General features: G+C 33.9%; 1 protein-coding gene across 5 annotated transcripts in view; it reads right to left on the reverse strand.

The window, feature by feature from the left end:
* Nucleotides 1-1328: 1328 nt before the first annotated feature.
* The window catches only part of Chsy (Chondroitin sulfate synthase), an 18611-nt gene continuing 228 nt past the window's right edge, over nt 1329-19711 (reverse strand). The window contains exons 1-7 of one of the 5 annotated variants that reach the window (XM_018452688.1): nt 19623-19705; nt 12206-12304; nt 10504-11497; nt 6185-6325; nt 5738-5918; nt 3220-3576; nt 1329-2709 (exon numbers count right to left, since the gene is read on the reverse strand). In XM_018452688.1, the coding sequence (XP_018308190.1) occupies nt 1754-2709; nt 3220-3576; nt 5738-5918; nt 6185-6325; nt 10504-11319 (2451 nt within the window). In that variant the 5' untranslated portion in view covers nt 11320-11497; nt 12206-12304; nt 19623-19705 and the 3' untranslated portion in view covers nt 1329-1753. Of the gene's footprint in view, nt 2710-3219; nt 3577-5737; nt 5919-6184; nt 6326-10503; nt 11498-12205; nt 12305-18971; nt 19397-19423; nt 19497-19622; nt 19706-19711 lie in introns of those variants that run through there. The other 4 variants (XM_018452690.1, XM_018452691.1, XM_018452687.1 and 1 more) reach the window with 4 other exon arrangements.

Genomic DNA, 19711 nt, shown 5'->3' on the forward strand with positions numbered 1-19711 from the left:
TAAATTAATAAACAAGTATAAATATTGTTTTAACCCTTCATGGTCACATTGTGTTAAAATTTTATGAACATTTTATGAAAAATTCATTTTTAACACTAAAAAAAATCGTAAACATATATTAGAATTTAACGTGAAAGACGATGTATATGTAACTTTCACGCTAAATTCTAATACATGTTTAAGATTTTTTTTAAATGTTAAAATTAAATTTTTCATAAAAACATCATTGTTCCATTTTCTTGAAAGATGAAATTATATACTGTATTTTTTTAAAATCATTGCAACTAATACTGTCGATTTAGTAACACTTTAAAGATGGGTCGAGTCATTTTAAGTCAGAGTAACCAACGTGTGGCTTTTTAGAAGTGTGACCATGAAGGGTTAATAGATTTAAGTTTTATATAGATATTTTGTATTGTGTACCAAATAATTAAATACTTCGTTTAAAATAATGACATTCAAGAAAGATTTTTCGAGGTGTGTTTTTTTATATAAGCAAGTTTAGAGAATGAAAAGTATTAAAAATGATATTATTACTTAACATAAGAATTTTATTCAGTAAAGCGTGAGTATTATTCCAATTATTGCAGACAGGACTTTTTACGTATAAATGTATAATATAAAATGCAAAGCGCGTAATGCGACAATTTAGGAGTATCTACATCTATGTCAATACTTGTAACGGTGTGTTTACATTTGGCAGTACACATGAAATTGTGAAGAAATATTTTAAAGGCACGATAATATCACATTTACTTATAAAACTTAAATTTACTATCTAAGAGGCTGACGATTTTATAAATGCTTATCATTACGCGTGATTTCTGTAGACTGTCGGCCATTGTATTTGTAAAAGAGAACGACATTTATTTGTTTTTAGCCTCAAGAAAGCTAAAAGAAAAGATCATTAGGCGTAGAAGGTAATATCATCACATAAACTAATGACGAAAACTATATTACATATTTTCTTAACGTAACAATTTTATTAGCATCCTTGGTGAAAATTTTTCTTAGAACTCTTTGTATGACTCTTCAGAATTTTTATATAAATTTTATAATTTTTCATAATTTTTATATATTAATTTTTTAGAAAATTTTTCAGATTAAATGATCTGAAATACTTTCCAAAATGTTGAAAAAGTTTACATCTTTTCTAAAATTTTTACGTGAATTCTGAAATACCTTAAAATTTTTTAATTTATAATTTTTAAAGAAAACATAAAAAATTTAAAGAATTTCAAGATATTTTTTTAGAAATTTTCATAAATTTAAAATATAAAAAATTCTAAATAATTTTATGAGATATTATGAATATTTTTTCACCACGGATGCCTGCAATGACTTTGGTGATCTTTATCGATCGCCAGATTTATCTGTTTTCTATCTATTTTCTTCGATTAGCTGTCTTCGAAAATCGTGACACCATATTTGATCAAACTTTAGAAAATTGTTTTCTCGATTGAAGCTTCGATATATACATTTCGCCATACAATAAAATATTGGTATTGATTTTTTTATTTGCTTGCGTGACTCAGACAAACGTACTCCATATTTACACAAACAGTTATGACTAACAAGATACTCTGACACCCGAAAAGTTCATGATTCGGTTCCCTTCGATGTTACATTCGTGTAACTGAAGTCACTATCGAGGCGCGAGTGCGTAATGAGAAAAATATTTTTACAATTTCCCCTACGATTTCTAATAAAATTGTATTCAACAGCCGATAATTTCAATTTGACAGATTCATCATTAACCAGCAGGGTTCGTCTTCTTCTGTCTCCTATCTTTGGCGAAGCGTAATATGTTCGGGTTACTGTAAATCATGTTGGCCAAAGTTTCGACTCCGGCGTACGTATCAGCCTTGGATCCCATGCACATGGAGAATTGGAGGCTAGAGAGCTCTCTGCTGCACTCTATCTCGTGATATACGTGCACCAGATGCCTGTCCGCCGCCCTAAAGACATCGAGGCCTGACTTAACTGCCTTTTCGAAGAATTCCACGTCCTCTTTGCCCCAGCCTTGAATCGAGAGATCCAAACCGCCCACAGTACGGTAGTCACTCTTGTACAGTGAAACTATTCCGAAACCGTACTGCCTCCAGTGTCCGGAGATCTCGTTTATGATGAACTTGTCCTGCTTCCTGGCGTCGCCGTAAACGACTTTAGGATCATACTGACTAAAGACTATCGGAAAATATATTCTTCGGCCTGGTAGCGTGTTCAGGCGCATCCTGTTCAGCGCTGAGCCCGTGAATACAACGTCCACGTCGATGAACAGCATTAAATCATCGGCCTGCAACTTCGACGCACCCAAGTCCAGAGCTCGAGCTCTCGAAAAGTCCCCGGAGACCGGTAGAATCTCTATGCTGGCACTGCGATATTTGTACTTGAGCTGCTCAATCAAATCTATTGTTTTGTTAAAGGTGTTCTCACTTTTGTGCTGGTAGAGTACGACGAGCAATGACGTCTTCTCGCCGCTAGTCAAACAGATATCCTCGTAATTTTGGAGGAACCTTTGGAAGATCTCGTAGCGGCCTGACAGAGGTAGGATAAAATTGATGATCTTGCTTTGCACCGGATCTTCCTCTTGAGAGTTGAAATTGAGATTCAGAAAGCCACCGTGCAGTAAACTATGAATAGATTTGTCATCTGATTTCTGTCGTGGTTGAACTTCGATGCCATTTACTGTCTCGCGCATCTCTAATCCTGCGAGAACATTTAATGTCTGTTAAATTTAAACTAGTATTTAGTAATAGCTCTTTCAATAATATTTCTTCATATGTCATTATAAATCAATTATGTTAGAACCTAACGAAATCTTTTATTTTAATTAAAATGGCTATATGCATAAAATCATAACTCAATAAATTACAACTTATGTTACTTTTAAGGCAGAGCAATTACAATTTTGTGTTTCAAACAAATGTACTCTGATAATTTAATTACTTAAACATTAGGGGATGTTCATATTTTGATTAACGCTTACGTGTAACATTATTATTTAACACATGACAGAAAAATATGTCTCGTGGATATTAAAAGATTAATTAATTTTTGATATAATAATTTCACTCTATATACGTCATAATTAAAGTGTTAACTTTAGTAAATATATGCACCTAAAAAATGTATATATTGACTACAGCAGACTACAGTATACATTTACTGAGTTAACACTGCGACATATATAAATGTTAAAAACATGAGTAATCGTACCGGTAAAATGTTGATGGAGATAAACGTGTCTTCGAACGGGAAGAGTGACCTTCCTGCCCCGGTACTTTCGATAAACCAACAGAAGATCTAATATTGTATCAGCTCCGTAAGAATTTACCCTCCTGTATCCGTAAAGAGCAGACCGTTCTTCGACTATGCGGCCCCGTTGCCTTGAATAGGAATTAATGGAAGCCATGACCTCCCTGGTAATATCTTCCAGGCCTTCTTTGATGTCGCTATGAATACGTCGCCTGGGATTAGAATCAGTCAAACTGTATTCTAATTTCAAGAGAAAGTCCCACGGGATCACTTCGTCACTCGTAGCCGGTTTGAACGAACGAAGACTCGCCGGTACACCTGCACAAACAAGATTTTTTTAGCGAATCAATGAATCCAACCGGTTTCTCTGTATTTAACACCGAATGTTAAAACTTCTTAAAAATACTTTGCAAATTCGAGATCAAAAACAATTAAAAAATTTAAAAAATTTGAAAATTAAAATATGCTGAAGTTCATCATTTTTGCAATATTCGACACGAAATCATACAATTCATTATACTATGATTTATTATAATAAATAATAAAGATTTCTTTTTTCTAATTGTATATAAAGAATACGAAAAACAATATTAATAAGAAGATTAAAAATTCAATATTAGGGTAAATATAAATTACTGTTAATTTTATTGAGTCGATTTTTAAGACAGTATCGATATTGTAAATTATATTTACGGTTTGGAACTGTAAGAACGTAATAATTTCATTTGGTAGCTTGAAAATAAAAAAAAACGTCAAGCTTTATACGTATAATTTTTATAATTAACCACAGTGTTGCTAATCCGTGACTACGTTGAATTACGTGTTCGATATAAAAATCGCATTTCTTTGTACCAAGCGTTATGAAAATGACAGAAAATTAATTGAAGGGAGCAAATAAATGTGGTAAATTTCCTCTAGGATCTCAATGTTCCGTGACCTGTAATCTCGATTACAGCATTTTATTAGCAAACTATGCTCAACTTAGTTTTCAGTCGGTTAATTCTAATTTATTGCGACGTACTCATGTATATAAGTTATATATATGAGTCAACGCGATAATATGGCAATCGCCAAATCTGGGAAAAGTATGAAAAATATAAGAAATGGTTGGAATAAAAATAGAGAGAGTCTTTCTCAATTATTTGTATTTGATAAATATATCGACGCGTATGCTTAGTTCCAATCCTGTTAAATCAACTCATATAAAATAATCAAACTGAACGATATTAATTTTTGAAACGTCTAATCAAGATAGTGTATTTTTGTGATTGAAACATTATTACAAGAAAACATTAAATTATAAGAGATCTTTTTTTTATAAATTTTAAGTATCAGGGATTTATTTTTAAATCTTTGGATTTTCCTTTATTATTTTCTAATTTCAACATACTCTCATTATTTAACGAGTAAATATCAAGTGTGACAAAAATTATTTTAGTATTTCTTTTCTGTGGAAATGATTTATTTATTTATTTTTGTTTTCTTGAAAGTTCTGAAGGTAAAAGATTAACAATTACAAGATTAATTCTTCGAAGATCAAGAATTGATGAGATCACGGAATCAATTTTTGCCAATATTAAAACTTGCACAGGTCTCTTTAATTTATTTCTCATGGAATTTAGATCTGCAAGCGAAACGTTGTCGATGAAATGTAACATGAGAAGCTATGCGACGATACAAAGTCACGCGTTATGATTCTTGCGTCTCCGAGATTGCATATTCAATTTCAAATAGAGTTACAATCCCTTTGGGATATAATTTGACGTGTTGTCCCGTCGGTGCAAGCCGTGCATTAACGTGACAGATAACCATAATTGTGTAAGTACGCAATAAACGGTAAGTGTTAATTTAATAGCAATATGCAGTAAAAATTTTACGATCGAAAAATATGTTAGAACGTTATTAACGTTCTAAAGAGATTTTATGGTTTGGAAAATGGTAGGAATTTAAATAGAGGAAGTGATGATAATGTATGAACATATATAATAAAGGCATGCAGAATATAACAATGCGGAACATCATTAGATAAACAGTTATGCATGTATTTACAAGCCTGAGAAGGGATCGACGAAATACTTATTAAAAAGCTGCACGAGAATGTTAATATAAAAAAAAATCGCAGTTGCAAATTGAAGTAAACGCATAATTTTATAAAAATATAATATATAAATAAATCTAAAGAATAATATCATTTAAATGATTTTTACAAGTTTTACTCTTGTCAGAAGAAAATGAAAATAAAAAAAATGCATATATAGGCCGTATTCACAATCTTATTTCAAATCCGTTTTAAGTAATATCGTAAGATACTAATACGGTTTTTTGATTGGTTCATGACATTTTAAGATTGTACTTGAGATAGTCTTAAATAAGAACCGACTATAAATAAATACCGCCTGTACAAAAAGAGAAAAGGAAAGAGGGAACGCAAGTTCGGCTCTTATCGGTGGTTTATAATGACGGAAGTAAGATATCATACCCAGTGTGTCCGTGTCGCCGGGATAATCCTTAGAATTAGAATCGACCGGAAAGAGACGTACGCCCTCCGCTATTTCGTAGTTCTTCAAGGCTTCCAGGCTTACTCCCAACACCTGGGCCATCGTGTAAATGTCCCTGTGTAAACGAATTCTCTCTTGCTGCAGGTCTTGTATTCGTAATCCCTGGTGGAATATATTGCACAGTATAATTTTTGCAAAGATAACTTTTTAGTAATAAACGCATTTGCACCAAAGCGGCAATTACGACGTCGGAGATATGAACTAATTGTAAGAATTGCGAGGCGATTTATTTCTTGCATCGCTTACGTTACTTCGTTCGCTAACGGTTATCAAATTACTTAACAGTTCACAGATAGGTAATGCAGTTTTTTTTTTCACATAACCGCGGTAGTGTTTACCGTAATTATGATACGTGATGCAATACAAACCCTCATGTAATTGTGCAGCCTGTACATGTGAGGCGGACTTTTCACAGGATGCAAAGTAATGGCACGATGAACCTCCTTTTTCTTGAGATTTCCGGTGAACGCCTGGGCCCCGCTGCTATTATGATAAAGAATCGACTGCATCTGTGCGGAATCATATATCATGAATATATTATGAGTATCGCCTATTTCAAGAGTTGAGCAATGATAATGTAAGTAATATGATAAAACCGTATTTTATTTTTAATGCACGATACATACTATAATTATTTTAAATAATTTTTTCTTCATTCCATACGTATTTTTTCACTTTTTTAAATTTAGCAGATATAATAAGACTTTATTCAATAATAGTGAAAACATTAAAACATGGCAGCTCTTCATTGTTAAAAAGAAATCAAAGCATTGTTCATAAATTTATCACGTAATTTTGTCATCTTTGAGATAAAAATAAATTAATTTCCAAACTATGAATACATAACAAAGAAAATCTCCAAATAATAATTAAATAACACAAATAATTAAAATAAATAATTAAAGTAGTAGACAAAGTCTTTTGTATTGAAATTTGGCAATTCTTGGCGTTTCTCTTATTTGACGTTTTTCACGCGTTTCGCTGCTAGTAAAAATTAATTCAAGCACGAGGAATTATTCGATTAGGACTTTTATGTCGACTTTTTATTCCGCGGGAGCCCGGTATATTAATTCGTCCTGAATGTCTGAATACATGCGCAAGCGAAGCGTATCGTCAAACGTGCAATTAACACGCGGGCAGAGAAACGGAGTAGAAGTACGAACCTGTCAAACTTCCTATCTGTGCGCGTACTACGACCGCGACCTATAATGGCTAGGTTTACATCGTGCATTTAGGCCGCGACTTATACGCGTCCTTGTTTATCCTGTATATTAAACAAAGATACTTATCGTATAGGTCGCAGACTAAGTGCACGATGTAAACGTAGCCAATGATTACCATAGAACGTCCTATTCCGAACGCCTGACCGAAACGTCAAACCCGCGATGCGGGTGTTAATCACAACGATGGGTGTGGTGGTTTCTTGTTTCGTTTTGTTAGAATTACATCGGCGTCTCTTGATGAGTATTTCAAAAAGTCGCTCGCATGACTTGCTCTGGCAGTTACGTAAAGAAATCTATCACGCTTAGAATTTTGTAGAAGAATTTTGTTTGAACGTTGCGCTTTCTCGAAAAGCACCTTCCAATTCGAAAGACTCGTTGAAAGAAAGTGAAGTAATAATTTAAAAAATTCCGATCTTTTTTTAGAATATACTTTTTAGGGTATATTTTTATCTGTCTTTCTTCAAGAATTATGCATTTTATATTTACATGCTTATGAATATTACGACAATTAAACTGATACTTTAATATTTACAGACATAATTTAAATTTATTCAAGGTTTCTGTGTCCTAATTTTGAATAATTCTTTTTCTTGTAATTTACTCCGATTTTTTATTTGTAGCCGCCATTTACTTTGCTATCCTTCATTTTCTTTCTTTGCTTTGTATAACTTATAGTTTTTTTTTATTTTCATATATTTTTTGTATTATTTTTGCTATTTGTATATTTTTGTTCTTTTACTTTTCTCTTTACTTACTTTTATGTTTTTTAGAGGGCTTGCTCTAGAATGGTAATAAACGCTTTTATCTATCTCTATCTGTTTATTTCTCTCTCTTTCTCCTTTCTCTTTTATTAATCTATTTCATGGAATAACAGAACGATTTATCAACCCCATTTAGATCAAATAAATATCTTTTATTTCATCAAAATCTAAAGACGGATGGGATGAATATGTTAAGTGTTTTGACCTTACGTCGAGTTTCAAGACGGGAATAGATGGTCTAACTCTGTGGGTCAGCAGGCTACGATTTGTTCGGGCCTAACGAGTGACATCCTCATCCGTGCACTTTACCTTTCGTCGTGACAGTGATATGAACGTGCATCGGAAGCCATACCACCTACGCAAGTGCATCGCGGTCGTACCGAGACAGTGTCATCGCGCTTTCGCCTTTTCGAATGAATAATGGATGATTGTATTAACGAATGAATTGTTAAACGCGTTTACTTATGCATACGTCTTCGAATTCATCGTCGCCGTTGCCGTTCTTAATACTCGTCTCTGTTATTTCAAAGTTGATGTGTCTGTTTTGAGAAGGATTTATAGTATATTTTTCTAAATGTATATAAAAGAAACCCAGGATTAAAATTTTGTTTTTCTTCTTTCAAACTTATTTTCGCGAAATTAAAATGGTTCAAATTATTTAATTTGCGTGATAAACTTTATTTTACGAATTAAACGTATGACTTCATTATATTATCAGTTATAAAATTGTTTATACTTATTTCATGTTTATATACATTTGCGATATCAAAATTTATGATTCTTCTCGAACAGATTTTTTTATTTTATTACAAAATCTATCCTTTTATTTGAATCCTCTTTGGAGTTCGCGCATCAATTCTACTTGATTATCGCGATATGCGCTTTAAAGCACTTCGTGTTGTTAAATTGTTACTTAAGCGGTACAGTCTAATATGATCGCGAGTACCAAGACGAAGAAGAATAGCTCGATCTGGCCACTGGGTTAGCAGGGTACAATTCACTTTTACTCAACGACTAACATCCTCATTTGTACCTTCCAGCTTAATCCGCTACGGACGTGCCCGGTACATAATGCAGATGCGCGCGGTACGTATATTTAAATCGACGATGACGTATGGGTTATACGCCCATTATGTGAGCATCGCGTCCTGATTCCTGATCAAGTTACGCATAATTTAATTTGAGATTTAACCAGTTAGTTTTAAAGGAAATTAACCCTTTAACAATTTGAAATGACGAATTGTTCAATGAGGAAATAATTGAACTATCAATGAACGATTGCGAGAGAAATGCATCGGGATATTTTAAGTAGTGAAGTTTCTAAGGATATCTCAAGGATATTATGTCTAGTAGTATATATAAAAATTAATTTATTTTATTTTTAAAAATGTATTGAAATAAAAGATAATTACCTATATTAAAAAATGAAAGTGATTGTTTTATTTTATTATCTTTTTTACATATTCGAGCCAGAAATTTTTGGATTTTAATATGTAATTCAATCATGGGTGATCGTTAATGTCTAAAAAAGAACAGACTATTACCGAGGCACCATTGTGCGAAAATTCAGTTCTCCAAAGAAGAAAGATATTTTGAGATCAAAGCCAAACACTGCTTCAGTGCGATACGCAATTTGCACGTTGGTTTGCAGCACTCTAGTCCGATCATTGTGAGTTGAGAAGCGCAGAAGAAGTGTGTACAACGGATAAACTAGCGGCGTCTAATCTTCCTTGCGTATGTGTTAATCAACAAATCGTTTCGTGTCACGTACATGCGTTTCTGCGAGTGCTTGCGGTGGAGCCTCGAAGGAAGAAATTGGATGACCAGAATAGCTTTAGTATCACGCGAGTGACAATAAAACCGATAAAATGGTTTAACAGTTCGCAAAAAAAACACAAAAGAAAATTTTTTGTTACTATCGATACAATAGCCGTGTTCCAATATACATTATCAGTACTGAAAATCTATAATTTATTTTATGTATACTATAGATTTTCAGTACTGGCAGTGCATATCGAAATATGAACAACAGCGGAATTAATATAGATCGAATTGGTTGGAAATGAAAGAAATTAAAGATTAACATCATAGTTTGGATGTTTCAGACCGAATGTCGCAGTTACAAAGTTTTATTAAAGATAAGTCATCGTTTCAAAACAGGAAAACGGTGATTTCGATAAATATGCACGAAACCAGGGTACAATAATGTTTTAATAATCAGCGAGATCTACTTATATACATATACTTCTATCAACTCATGATAAGATAAAACGTTTGGGTTGCCTATCTGTTACACGACGTATACTTGTTCTTGGTGATAAAACAAATAAATCGATAGCAAAGTGTAAGCATTCTTCAAAGAGAAGAAATAAAAATAAGCTTTACAAATAAATCTTTCGAACATTTATCTCGTTTCTATTTTATTATTGTCATATATTAACAAGTGAAAAAAAATCGTTTCTTGATTTGAAAAGAATTATTTCCAAGCTATTATAGATTTTTAGGAAATATAGAATATATCGAAGAAAAAAAGGAGACTTTCGTAAACTTCAAAAATATTTCCTAAGAATATTTTTCAACGATTTAGAAACTAAATTTTTCTGTTTAATCTTCTTAATTTTATTTGTTTGCAGATCCCTTGTAATATAATATGATCACCCTAATGTCGTTCTTCTGTAAACATCATGATCAAAAAGGAATTACCTCGTAGCTCCAAGTGCAGGGGATTCCAGCGTACTTTTTTACGCATCTTCCCAGCTCGACGTCCTCGTGCGTGGTGTACAAATGACGCAGGCAGTACTTGATGTGTGGCACGATCCTCCTCAGTGTTTCTCTGGATAGCACTACTCCCGGGCCACCCATGCAGAAGTTCTCATCATACTCTAACGACAGCAGTCCGAACTCCTCTGAGTTCCCTCTGCCGGCCTGTCCGATGTACATCGCCCTTCGAGAATCGATAGATCTCAGCAGCGTTTCCAATCGGTCTGGTCTCACATATACGTCATCGTCTGCTCTCAAAAACCACTCGAAGCGATCGCCAAAGTTGTTCCACATGTATTGTAACATCATAAAGGACTTCTTTTGCGGTGGATAGGTGTCATCCACTCGTGGAAGCGGCACTAGAGGCAAATCCGGGCAATTTTCAGGAACCGTCGAAGACTCCGACGAGAAGAAGGCTATTTTGCCGGGTAATTCCTTGCCCCACGTCTCGTAGACGGCTTTGGCTCGCGTATCCAGATACTTTTGAGCTGTCATTACGCCCACAAACACTAGATTCGAAGTGGATTTGTCGATTCGCTCGTCGTCTCTCATCCACGGCATGTTTTGCGCTGATGTTTTTAACGATGACCGAAAAGCGGGCATGGAAGTCCAAATGGCGACCTGTTGCTGCTGATTGAAGACGATCAGACGATAGCTGAGGATCAGAAAACCCAGGATCAGGCCCACGAGGAGGCCCAAAAAGGCGCTGCCCACTCCACGCCGTTTACGCATCACTGGGTGATACGTCACCTCTCCCATTTGCACTCTTTAGGGGTCCCTGGGTCTTCGGTCGGGTTCATCCTTGTCATGGTGCCCGCTATCGCCAACTCAGGTATAATAATTAGATTTAGTCTCGTCAGAGGATATCCTCCCAATCCCATCGCTGTATCCGTTACTAGAATGAAGAAACTTTCTTCATAATGTAAAAAATTCCATCCTGTGGATAAAATTATTTTGTATTATTATTTTATATTATTAAGGATATTTTAGATAAAAATTATTTATTTCTTAAAAATTCTCCATATCCTACATATGTTATTCTATTTGATCCAAAATTTTTTTTAGAAAAAGAATTACATTTTTCTTTATTATATGTATTACAAATTTAATTCTTTTTTGCTTTTATATATATATAATATTTTTTTTAAATAAAAGTGTTACATTCTGTTTATGGATACAATAATTTATTAAAACTTGTCATGTGATATATTAGTTTGCTATTATTTACCGTCACATTATGTCGTAAATTAGGAAGTACTGGTACATATTATACAGCTTTATATTAATAAACGCTGCAGACTTTGTATCTTAAATACTGCTTTCTAAGAAATCTTTGGTAGAAGGGAGACTTGTAGCAGGAATAAACGATATCCTGTCTGGACAGAGATCTATGGACGAGACAGAGATCTATAGACGTATTTGACGAAACGCGAATTCTACGAGCGATGGACCTTGATTTATGTTCTCATATTATTTGTAAAACAAACTTCGTCTATATTTAATCTTCGTTCCTTTTTGCGAAGCTGACTTTTAACTAATTAGTTATTTCTCTTTTACATAAAATCTTCAAATCTTAATACGTTAATATTTAACAATGACTTCAATTAGCAGACAAATATAAAAACAGATTTATAGCGAAACTTACGTCAAACTTTTCTTTTGAAATGTTGAAGATGGTCATATCGCATTGCCTTGAAACGTCGACGGAAGAATATCTGGTACGAATGCGAGCGGGTTTGATAATCTGAAACCAAAGCAAATTATAAATAATAGCTAAAGATTAAATTAGAAATCACGAGGAAACCGAAACTAATATGTACAATTATGCGGCAGTTTTAAAGAATGAAATCACACACGTGCTAAGCGTTACCGACTCAAATTGATGACGTCAATAATTAATACTCGAATGTTTGTGAATTTCATTTTTCACAATGAAGCATTGCTTGCTGAAGACGCAAAAGCTTCATTATAATACTGAATGATGTTCGAATGTGTACGTCGATTTGTATTCATGTGATCTTAATTGCACAAATCAATTAGTATTTACGATAAAATTTTATTTTTTCCCAATTATTTACAGCCTACTTTTATATATAATATATATAGAGTATTTCATTTTAATTAATTCAGTCAATTTTTCGAAATTATTGATGATACAAAAAAATGTTTCAGATGGAAAGGTTTCGAGCGAGGGATGTATTTTGGTCACGTTGTCTTTTTTAGATGTCACAAAAAGATATGAAAGTCATCTTCACCTTTTTAAATGAAATTATATAACTTTTTCACATAATATGAGATTTTTTATTTTATTCTTTATATAAAAATACTAAAGTAGAGATATCGAAAAATTAAAAGTTTACAAGATATATTTTATTCTGGAAAATTTTGACATGTGAATTATGAAATATCTCGTAAACTATTAATTTTTGGTAGCTGTACTTTAATGCACATTTCATGCACAAAATATGAGATGAATCAATTAGTGTAAAGAAAATACATTGTTGCTTTTTATTTAAAAAATGTGCAAATTGCATAATTTTTGAAACCAATAATTTCCGGGAAAATTGATTCAATTAATTAAAATAAAACACTCTGTATAAATAAAAGCGGATTATAAATATAATTGAGAAAAAATATGATTGAGAAAAAAATCTTATCAAAATAGAATCTTAAATTTTACTGTATTTTACGGTTATGATTAAGTATTGCGTAATTTACGGTTATCTAGAAAGCAGCGTATCTTTCCGGTTAGAAGGAGTCTCGGGTCTTAATAAGTTATTGCAATTATTCACGGGTCGACGGATATTATACCGACTCAAGAAAAATCTTTTTGCATGATTGGTATCTAATGTTTGGTCAGGCGACTTACGATAATGGAACAAAGCAAGCTTTGTGCATAGAAAGTTGTGAAATATATAGCGGACCTCCAGAAATGAGAACCCGACGCCGTTAGAATTTCCACAACGAATTAACCGCGCCAGTCTGTTATTTTTACAATCATGCCCAAAAATACGACGTTTCGTTTGCGAATTCGCATGCGATCATAAGTCTGTATTTTATTGTTGCACTTTCTGAACTAGTACACACAGTGCAATTAGTTGAAGTGAAACAAATTTACGTTTGTTTCACTTCATCTTATTACACTGGTTCATAGTACAGCAATAAAAAACAGACCTTATGTGACATACGCGAGTATTTCGTATATTTATAATTAACAATTGGCAGTAGCATTGCCTTCGAACGACGTTTTTTTCGGTGTCATTCATATTAGTACAAACCGAATCTTCACGGTTAAATGCTCGGTTAAATGGTTTGTTGGAAAAATATGTAAAAATATTTTCTCAGCAAACAACTGCGCGACGAAGTTCTGCTGAACGTTTTAGTCAAGAAATGAAATTCTAAACTGTTTTTGCAGACAGAGCGAAATTCTAATCCTTTCGCTATAATGAAAGGGTCGATAGATTCTATCGTTTTTTGCTTTGAGCGCCCTTTCTAAATAGCATCCACATTATTATCCCTAATTTATATCCTTCCAAATCGGCGTAGACAAAAAGTCGACTCTTGGCAAAACCGGTTTCTGGTCGATTATTATATGCATATCGACAAAATAGTTTTGAATAATGAAGCCTTTTTGCGATGAATTTTTGCAACTCCGTTGAGTTATAAAATCGCATGCGAATTTATCAATTTTTGTCGTGGCACACGTATCGTGGAAGAATAACTTTAAAAGTTTCTTCTTTCTAAAAAATGACGCTAACGAGGATTAACATAATTTTGCATAATATTTAATAATAGCGATTCTTCCGCTGACGCGACTAGATTCTCTGGTAATATCTCGAATATTTGAGGACTGATTTTTGAAAATCAAGATAACGGATAGTCGGAATGGATAATTAAATTTGTAATAATACGCACTTTACTAGTTCATTATTTATAGGATCGCAGCCAATTGTTATCGTCGGTTGTTTCTAGGCAAATTATCGTTACGCCTGTTTCCGTTCACACGTATCACGTGGAATCATTAAAGGAAGAGACGCGTAACTCTTTCCTTAAAAATTCATTCAAAGGTTAATTACACATCCTCAACTTACGCAATGCTATAATATCACAATGTGGTTGGACGATGTAAACTCGTTTCAATTCAATGCTCTATCAGATCGTTTCTCGCATAATTATTAAATTATACATCCACAGAATACATTAATCACTCTTCCAATTACATCTCTTTTTAAAGCATATCGCATACATGTCAATATATCTTATTTGCTTTATTAAACACGACGTATTTATTTAGTTTGCAACAAATCACACTACATCTTTATGAATTTTCAAATCAATTGTCAAATCATAAAACATATTAAAGAACTATAATATACTAACGAACTATAATCCGCGTATTTTCTGTGTAAAGACGAAAAAATTCCACACCGAAAAAAATGTTATATCAGCATTATTTTAATTGAAAATAATTTTATTAATTCACAATAACATTATTAACGAAAATACATCATGCTTTTGTTTTAATAAAATTGTGTTTGTAAAAATGTACACGGAATCGCCAATCGATACTCCAAAGATACAAAGACAGGAACGACTAAATCTGTGAAACCGCTCAACAAACTTAAAAAGACAACACAGATGCGCACTGAGTATCGATTACAGTTAACTCTTTCTAGCGGCTATTCCGTTACCATGTGCAGAAAAAGAAAATGCGTCAGATGTGAGAGTTGTTAAGGCCGAAACTCACGACTTCCGTCGACTCGCCGCGTTCGCGAGATTAGAGTCCGTGAGAGTAGCCGGTACGGTGTAATCGCGATTACACGCACGACTCCTCGAATCCACGAAATCCCGGTGTTCGTCCCGTTAAAGGATACGCTCCGGAATGACGTGCACAAACGAGCGCGTAAGAGAGGCGGGAGAACCGGTTTAAGCCAAAAGTCGGCGCCGTGGTGGATGCCGCTAGATCGTGTGTTCGAAGCATTCGACTCGGTTTAGTCGATTAATACCGGGGGATGAAATACCGTGTGTTTTAAGTCAAGGCGGATCTTTAAAATGAAAAAATTACAGATTTATGCGAAACGTCGCAAAAACAGCGAAGAAGAAAAGATGAACTGGCGATCATCGGGACTTTGATCGCGAATTTGTACGACGGTTGCTCCGAAATTTATTCGTGGATCGAAGTGGGAAACTTATTTATTAATTTAATGTTTAATTTTCAGAAGATTATATTTAATTTCAAAAAGATTAAGGTGTTTTCTATATAAATTGTGTAATAAATTGAGATGAGAAATGTGGATCATGTGTTGCTCAATGAGAATTTCAGTTGCTACGTGAATCTATATTTATCCGACTGATTTTCAATTTCGATGAAATAGTGTTAAAATATATTATAGGGATCAGTTTTCTTATAGCAAATTAGATTTCATTATTTGTATGTTTTAATCTATATAAGCTAGTGAATTACTTCTACGTAAAATTACAGAAATTTGTACTGTAATTTTGATAATTAATCTATTTTAGAAATTACAAAAAAATAGAAATTACAAAAAATAGCAACGTTTATAAACTTCAAAGTAAAAAATTATCATTACACATATAAATCTTAATAAATCATATTTGGAAAATACTCGGAAAATATTCAGAAAATGGAATTAGTTTATCAGTCAGGCGAGAATATTACAGACACGGAAACAATAATTTTGCGTTAAAGTATTTAAAATTTTAGCTATATAGATACAGATCTGAAAATAATTATGTTGGACCATTAAAATTATTATATGAGACACTTAAGTATAACGAGCAATGCTAGACAAAGTTCTGATATTCTAGCAATCAGCTTGAGCGGCCTACATAATTATTTTAACAAAATTATTATTTTCAGCTCTATGCATTTTGCTAAATTTTTAAATACACACATATATATATATCCTGGAAGATCGTGTTTTATAGTCGTGTGAAGTTTCTAAAAATACTCGAAGGCGTTTTCTAATAAAGCGACCGTATGTCACGTTATGGTTAGTTGGTCGCGGAAACGTCGGTTTATATTAGCGACATGACGAGAGTATGTCGCCGAGATGAAGCCACAGCCGTTGTCGCTGCATAGTAGCTTTTAAGAGCGAAGGAGAGAAAGCTTTCTCGATGAAGGGAATGCTGCTCTTTTTAATTGTTCTCACAGACGGCGAGACGCACGGAATCGTTTAGCTGACAACGCTAACAACGACCACGACCAGATTGTTGTAGTCATGATTCGAATCGAGAAAACTATTCGGAGGGGGAGAGGGAGAGGGGGAGAGAGAGAGAGAGAGAGAGAGACCGTTCGATCGACCGGTAAACTAAGGACGACCGTAGAGGAGTCATCGACTCTCTCGCGACGCGGGACCACGGCGAATCGCCTCGCCGTTCGTCGGACGACCCTATTTCATGGTCTAGCAGCTAGTCTAGCTGGTCTATAGCAGACCCCGTGGGAATCGAAGACTCTTACCAAATTTAATGTTATCACAACGTGTGCCCGTAAGTCCGTATAAGGGAATTCTCTAGATGGTGAGTGTGCGTTCTAGGCGCCATTAATCGGAATTTTATCGTGAACATATTTCTCCGTGCCAGTGACTCAAAGTACTGATACGTGAGCTCCATTCCTATCTAACTTGACTTTCAAGTGCCTAACGGTGATGAAGGGTGATGATCGACCTTTTCCGAAAATTTCTAATTTACAATTTAATCAAAAATATATTTTCACGTTTTTATCATTCGTCGTTATGATTGAGAGAATAATCCGATCGAAATTTGCTCGATGTGTTAGAGTCTCTATATAATAGCGAGCGATTTTATCAAAATTCTATGGGAGAGAAAGATATATATGTGTAATTGCTCCCTGTATATATACTATTACTCTTACTTTAACTTATACTGTTTCACTCTATAACTTTAATTAAGATTATAGAGTGAGACACAGTATAAGTTAAAGTGAGATAGTATATATACAAGGAGAAGTTATATATATATCTTTCTCTCACATAGGATTTTGACAAAATCGCTCAGATTCTGAATATCAGATATAGAATCTTTACTCGACGCTAGATACATCAAGAACCACATCAGAGAAGGTGCACTAACCCTGCGGGTTCATTGCGATCGACATACCCACAATCGCCGGTTGAATAAACCGCATCAGCAAACTAGCAATTGGACAACACGAGCGGGGAGATGTGACTGTATCATCAAGAGCTTAATTATAAAAATTATTGAAAAAGAAGAGCACATTTTTTAAATGCTTTGTACCATAAACGTGCAATTCTATAATATTCTCTTGAAAAAAATAAACTTCTCATTTTTTAACTCAATTCTTCTTATTACCAAGCAGAAATCTTAGCTACTCGTATTATTATATTGGGCTGAAGGGAAAGTTCTGCGGTATTTTGTTAACTCAAAATTATATATACAATATCTTCTTTAAAAATGGTCAAAATTTAAATTTAAGAAAAGGTTTTAAAAGCTTGAAATCTCTACTTTTGAATGATTACTATATTTTTTGAATTTACGTGAGTTTTGTAATTTTTATATATAGAAAACTACGAGCTGAAAAAAAGGGAAATTTTTCTTCTCACTTTGTGGGTCTAACACGTGCCAAAAAAAATTTGCGAAAATTTTCGACTATCTATATCGTGAAAGTTTGGAGTTTTCCTTACAAAATTGTTTTTTTAAAATGTTTCTATGATTTTTTGTTCTTGAGTTACTCGCAGGTTAAGTAAAAAGGAGCGTTCTGACTTTGATTGCTCATAACTCCATTAAAAATCATCGTACTGCAATTTAAAATCAGAATGCTCTTTTATTTAATCCGCGTGTAATTCGGTAACAAAAAGTCGTAGGAATATTTTTTAAAAACGAACTTTTAGGAAAAACTTTAATCTTTCACGTCAGATAGTCGAAAATTTCGCAACAAATATATTCTGTATATAATTTTGAGCTAACAAAATTCCGCAGAACTTTTTCTCCAACCTAATGAAAGGGAAAGAAAAATTTTTTTTTAATATGTGAAAGAAAAATATATTTAATTTTTCTTCCACAGAGTTTAATCACTTGTAATTGAATTTTTTTAGAATTTGTTGAGTGCGAATATTTAATATTTTACCAAGAAAAATGGAAAGGATAATTGTTGATACTAGTAAGGCAAATAAAATAATTTTATCGACAAGACCGCAAATCTGCACGTGACTAGCGTTAATTGATTTAAAGCAGCATGCAATGTTTCGCGGAAGAAACGAATTCCTTCAGCAGAGGAAAGAAAAGAGAAAGAGCTGATATTTTTCATTTTATATTCGTTCGATCATTATCAATCGTTACTTCCACGTTTCTGCGAAATGTGCGTGTGATCAGAGACAAAAATAAACCTCCCTCTAGGAAAAGAAACTTACTTTCCAACACTCAACCAATCCGTTCTTTCGTCAGTGCCACACACACACCGTTTCCGTCCGCACGTGGTGCACTTCTCGCCTTTCACGACGAAAAATGCCGAGTATTATATGCGCTCCACCCTTCGAGCGATCATAAACTTCCACAAACCATACAATTAAACTCGCACAAAATCAAAAGCTACGAGCACGAGTTTTGAGAGTCTCTTTCATCAGAAGGAACATAGACAGCTTATTGCTGATCATTAATTCGATACCAACTTATCGATCACTACTATTTTAAACAAATTTGTTAAATGCCAAAGCAGAGTCGCCTTTCCGAAAAAAAATTAAAAAAAAATCATTGTCTTACAAAAAGTTAAAGCTTTATCTTTTTCGTAGAAGACTTGCTCCAGATGACTGTTAATTTTGATGCTTGATAAAATAACGGCATTTTTTTACGGGTTTCCTCTCACTTTATTTTCAAGGCGATCCACTCTTATATCGGAACACGCAACGGGAACCACCAATAAGTTCGGAAAAGATGGCAACAAAGGGGCGTCCCTGTTCGTTGAAAGAAGAACCAGTCGCCGATTCTATTTTAATATCAGATTTTCATTGTCACTGTGGCTTGATAAACGCGATCAAGCAATCGTGAGTTGCGGAGAGGCTTACTGAGATACATGCGACAGTTTAAGAGCACCCTTCGTCCACGCCGGAAATGCGATCCGATTAAAAACCGGCGCGGTGGCAGGCAGCGGCGG

Source organism: Mycetomoellerius zeteki, unplaced genomic scaffold, assembly GCF_001594055.1.
Source record: "Mycetomoellerius zeteki isolate Tzet28-1 unplaced genomic scaffold, Tzet1.0 scaffold35, whole genome shotgun sequence".
NCBI classification, from domain to species: domain Eukaryota; kingdom Metazoa; phylum Arthropoda; class Insecta; order Hymenoptera; family Formicidae; genus Mycetomoellerius; species Mycetomoellerius zeteki.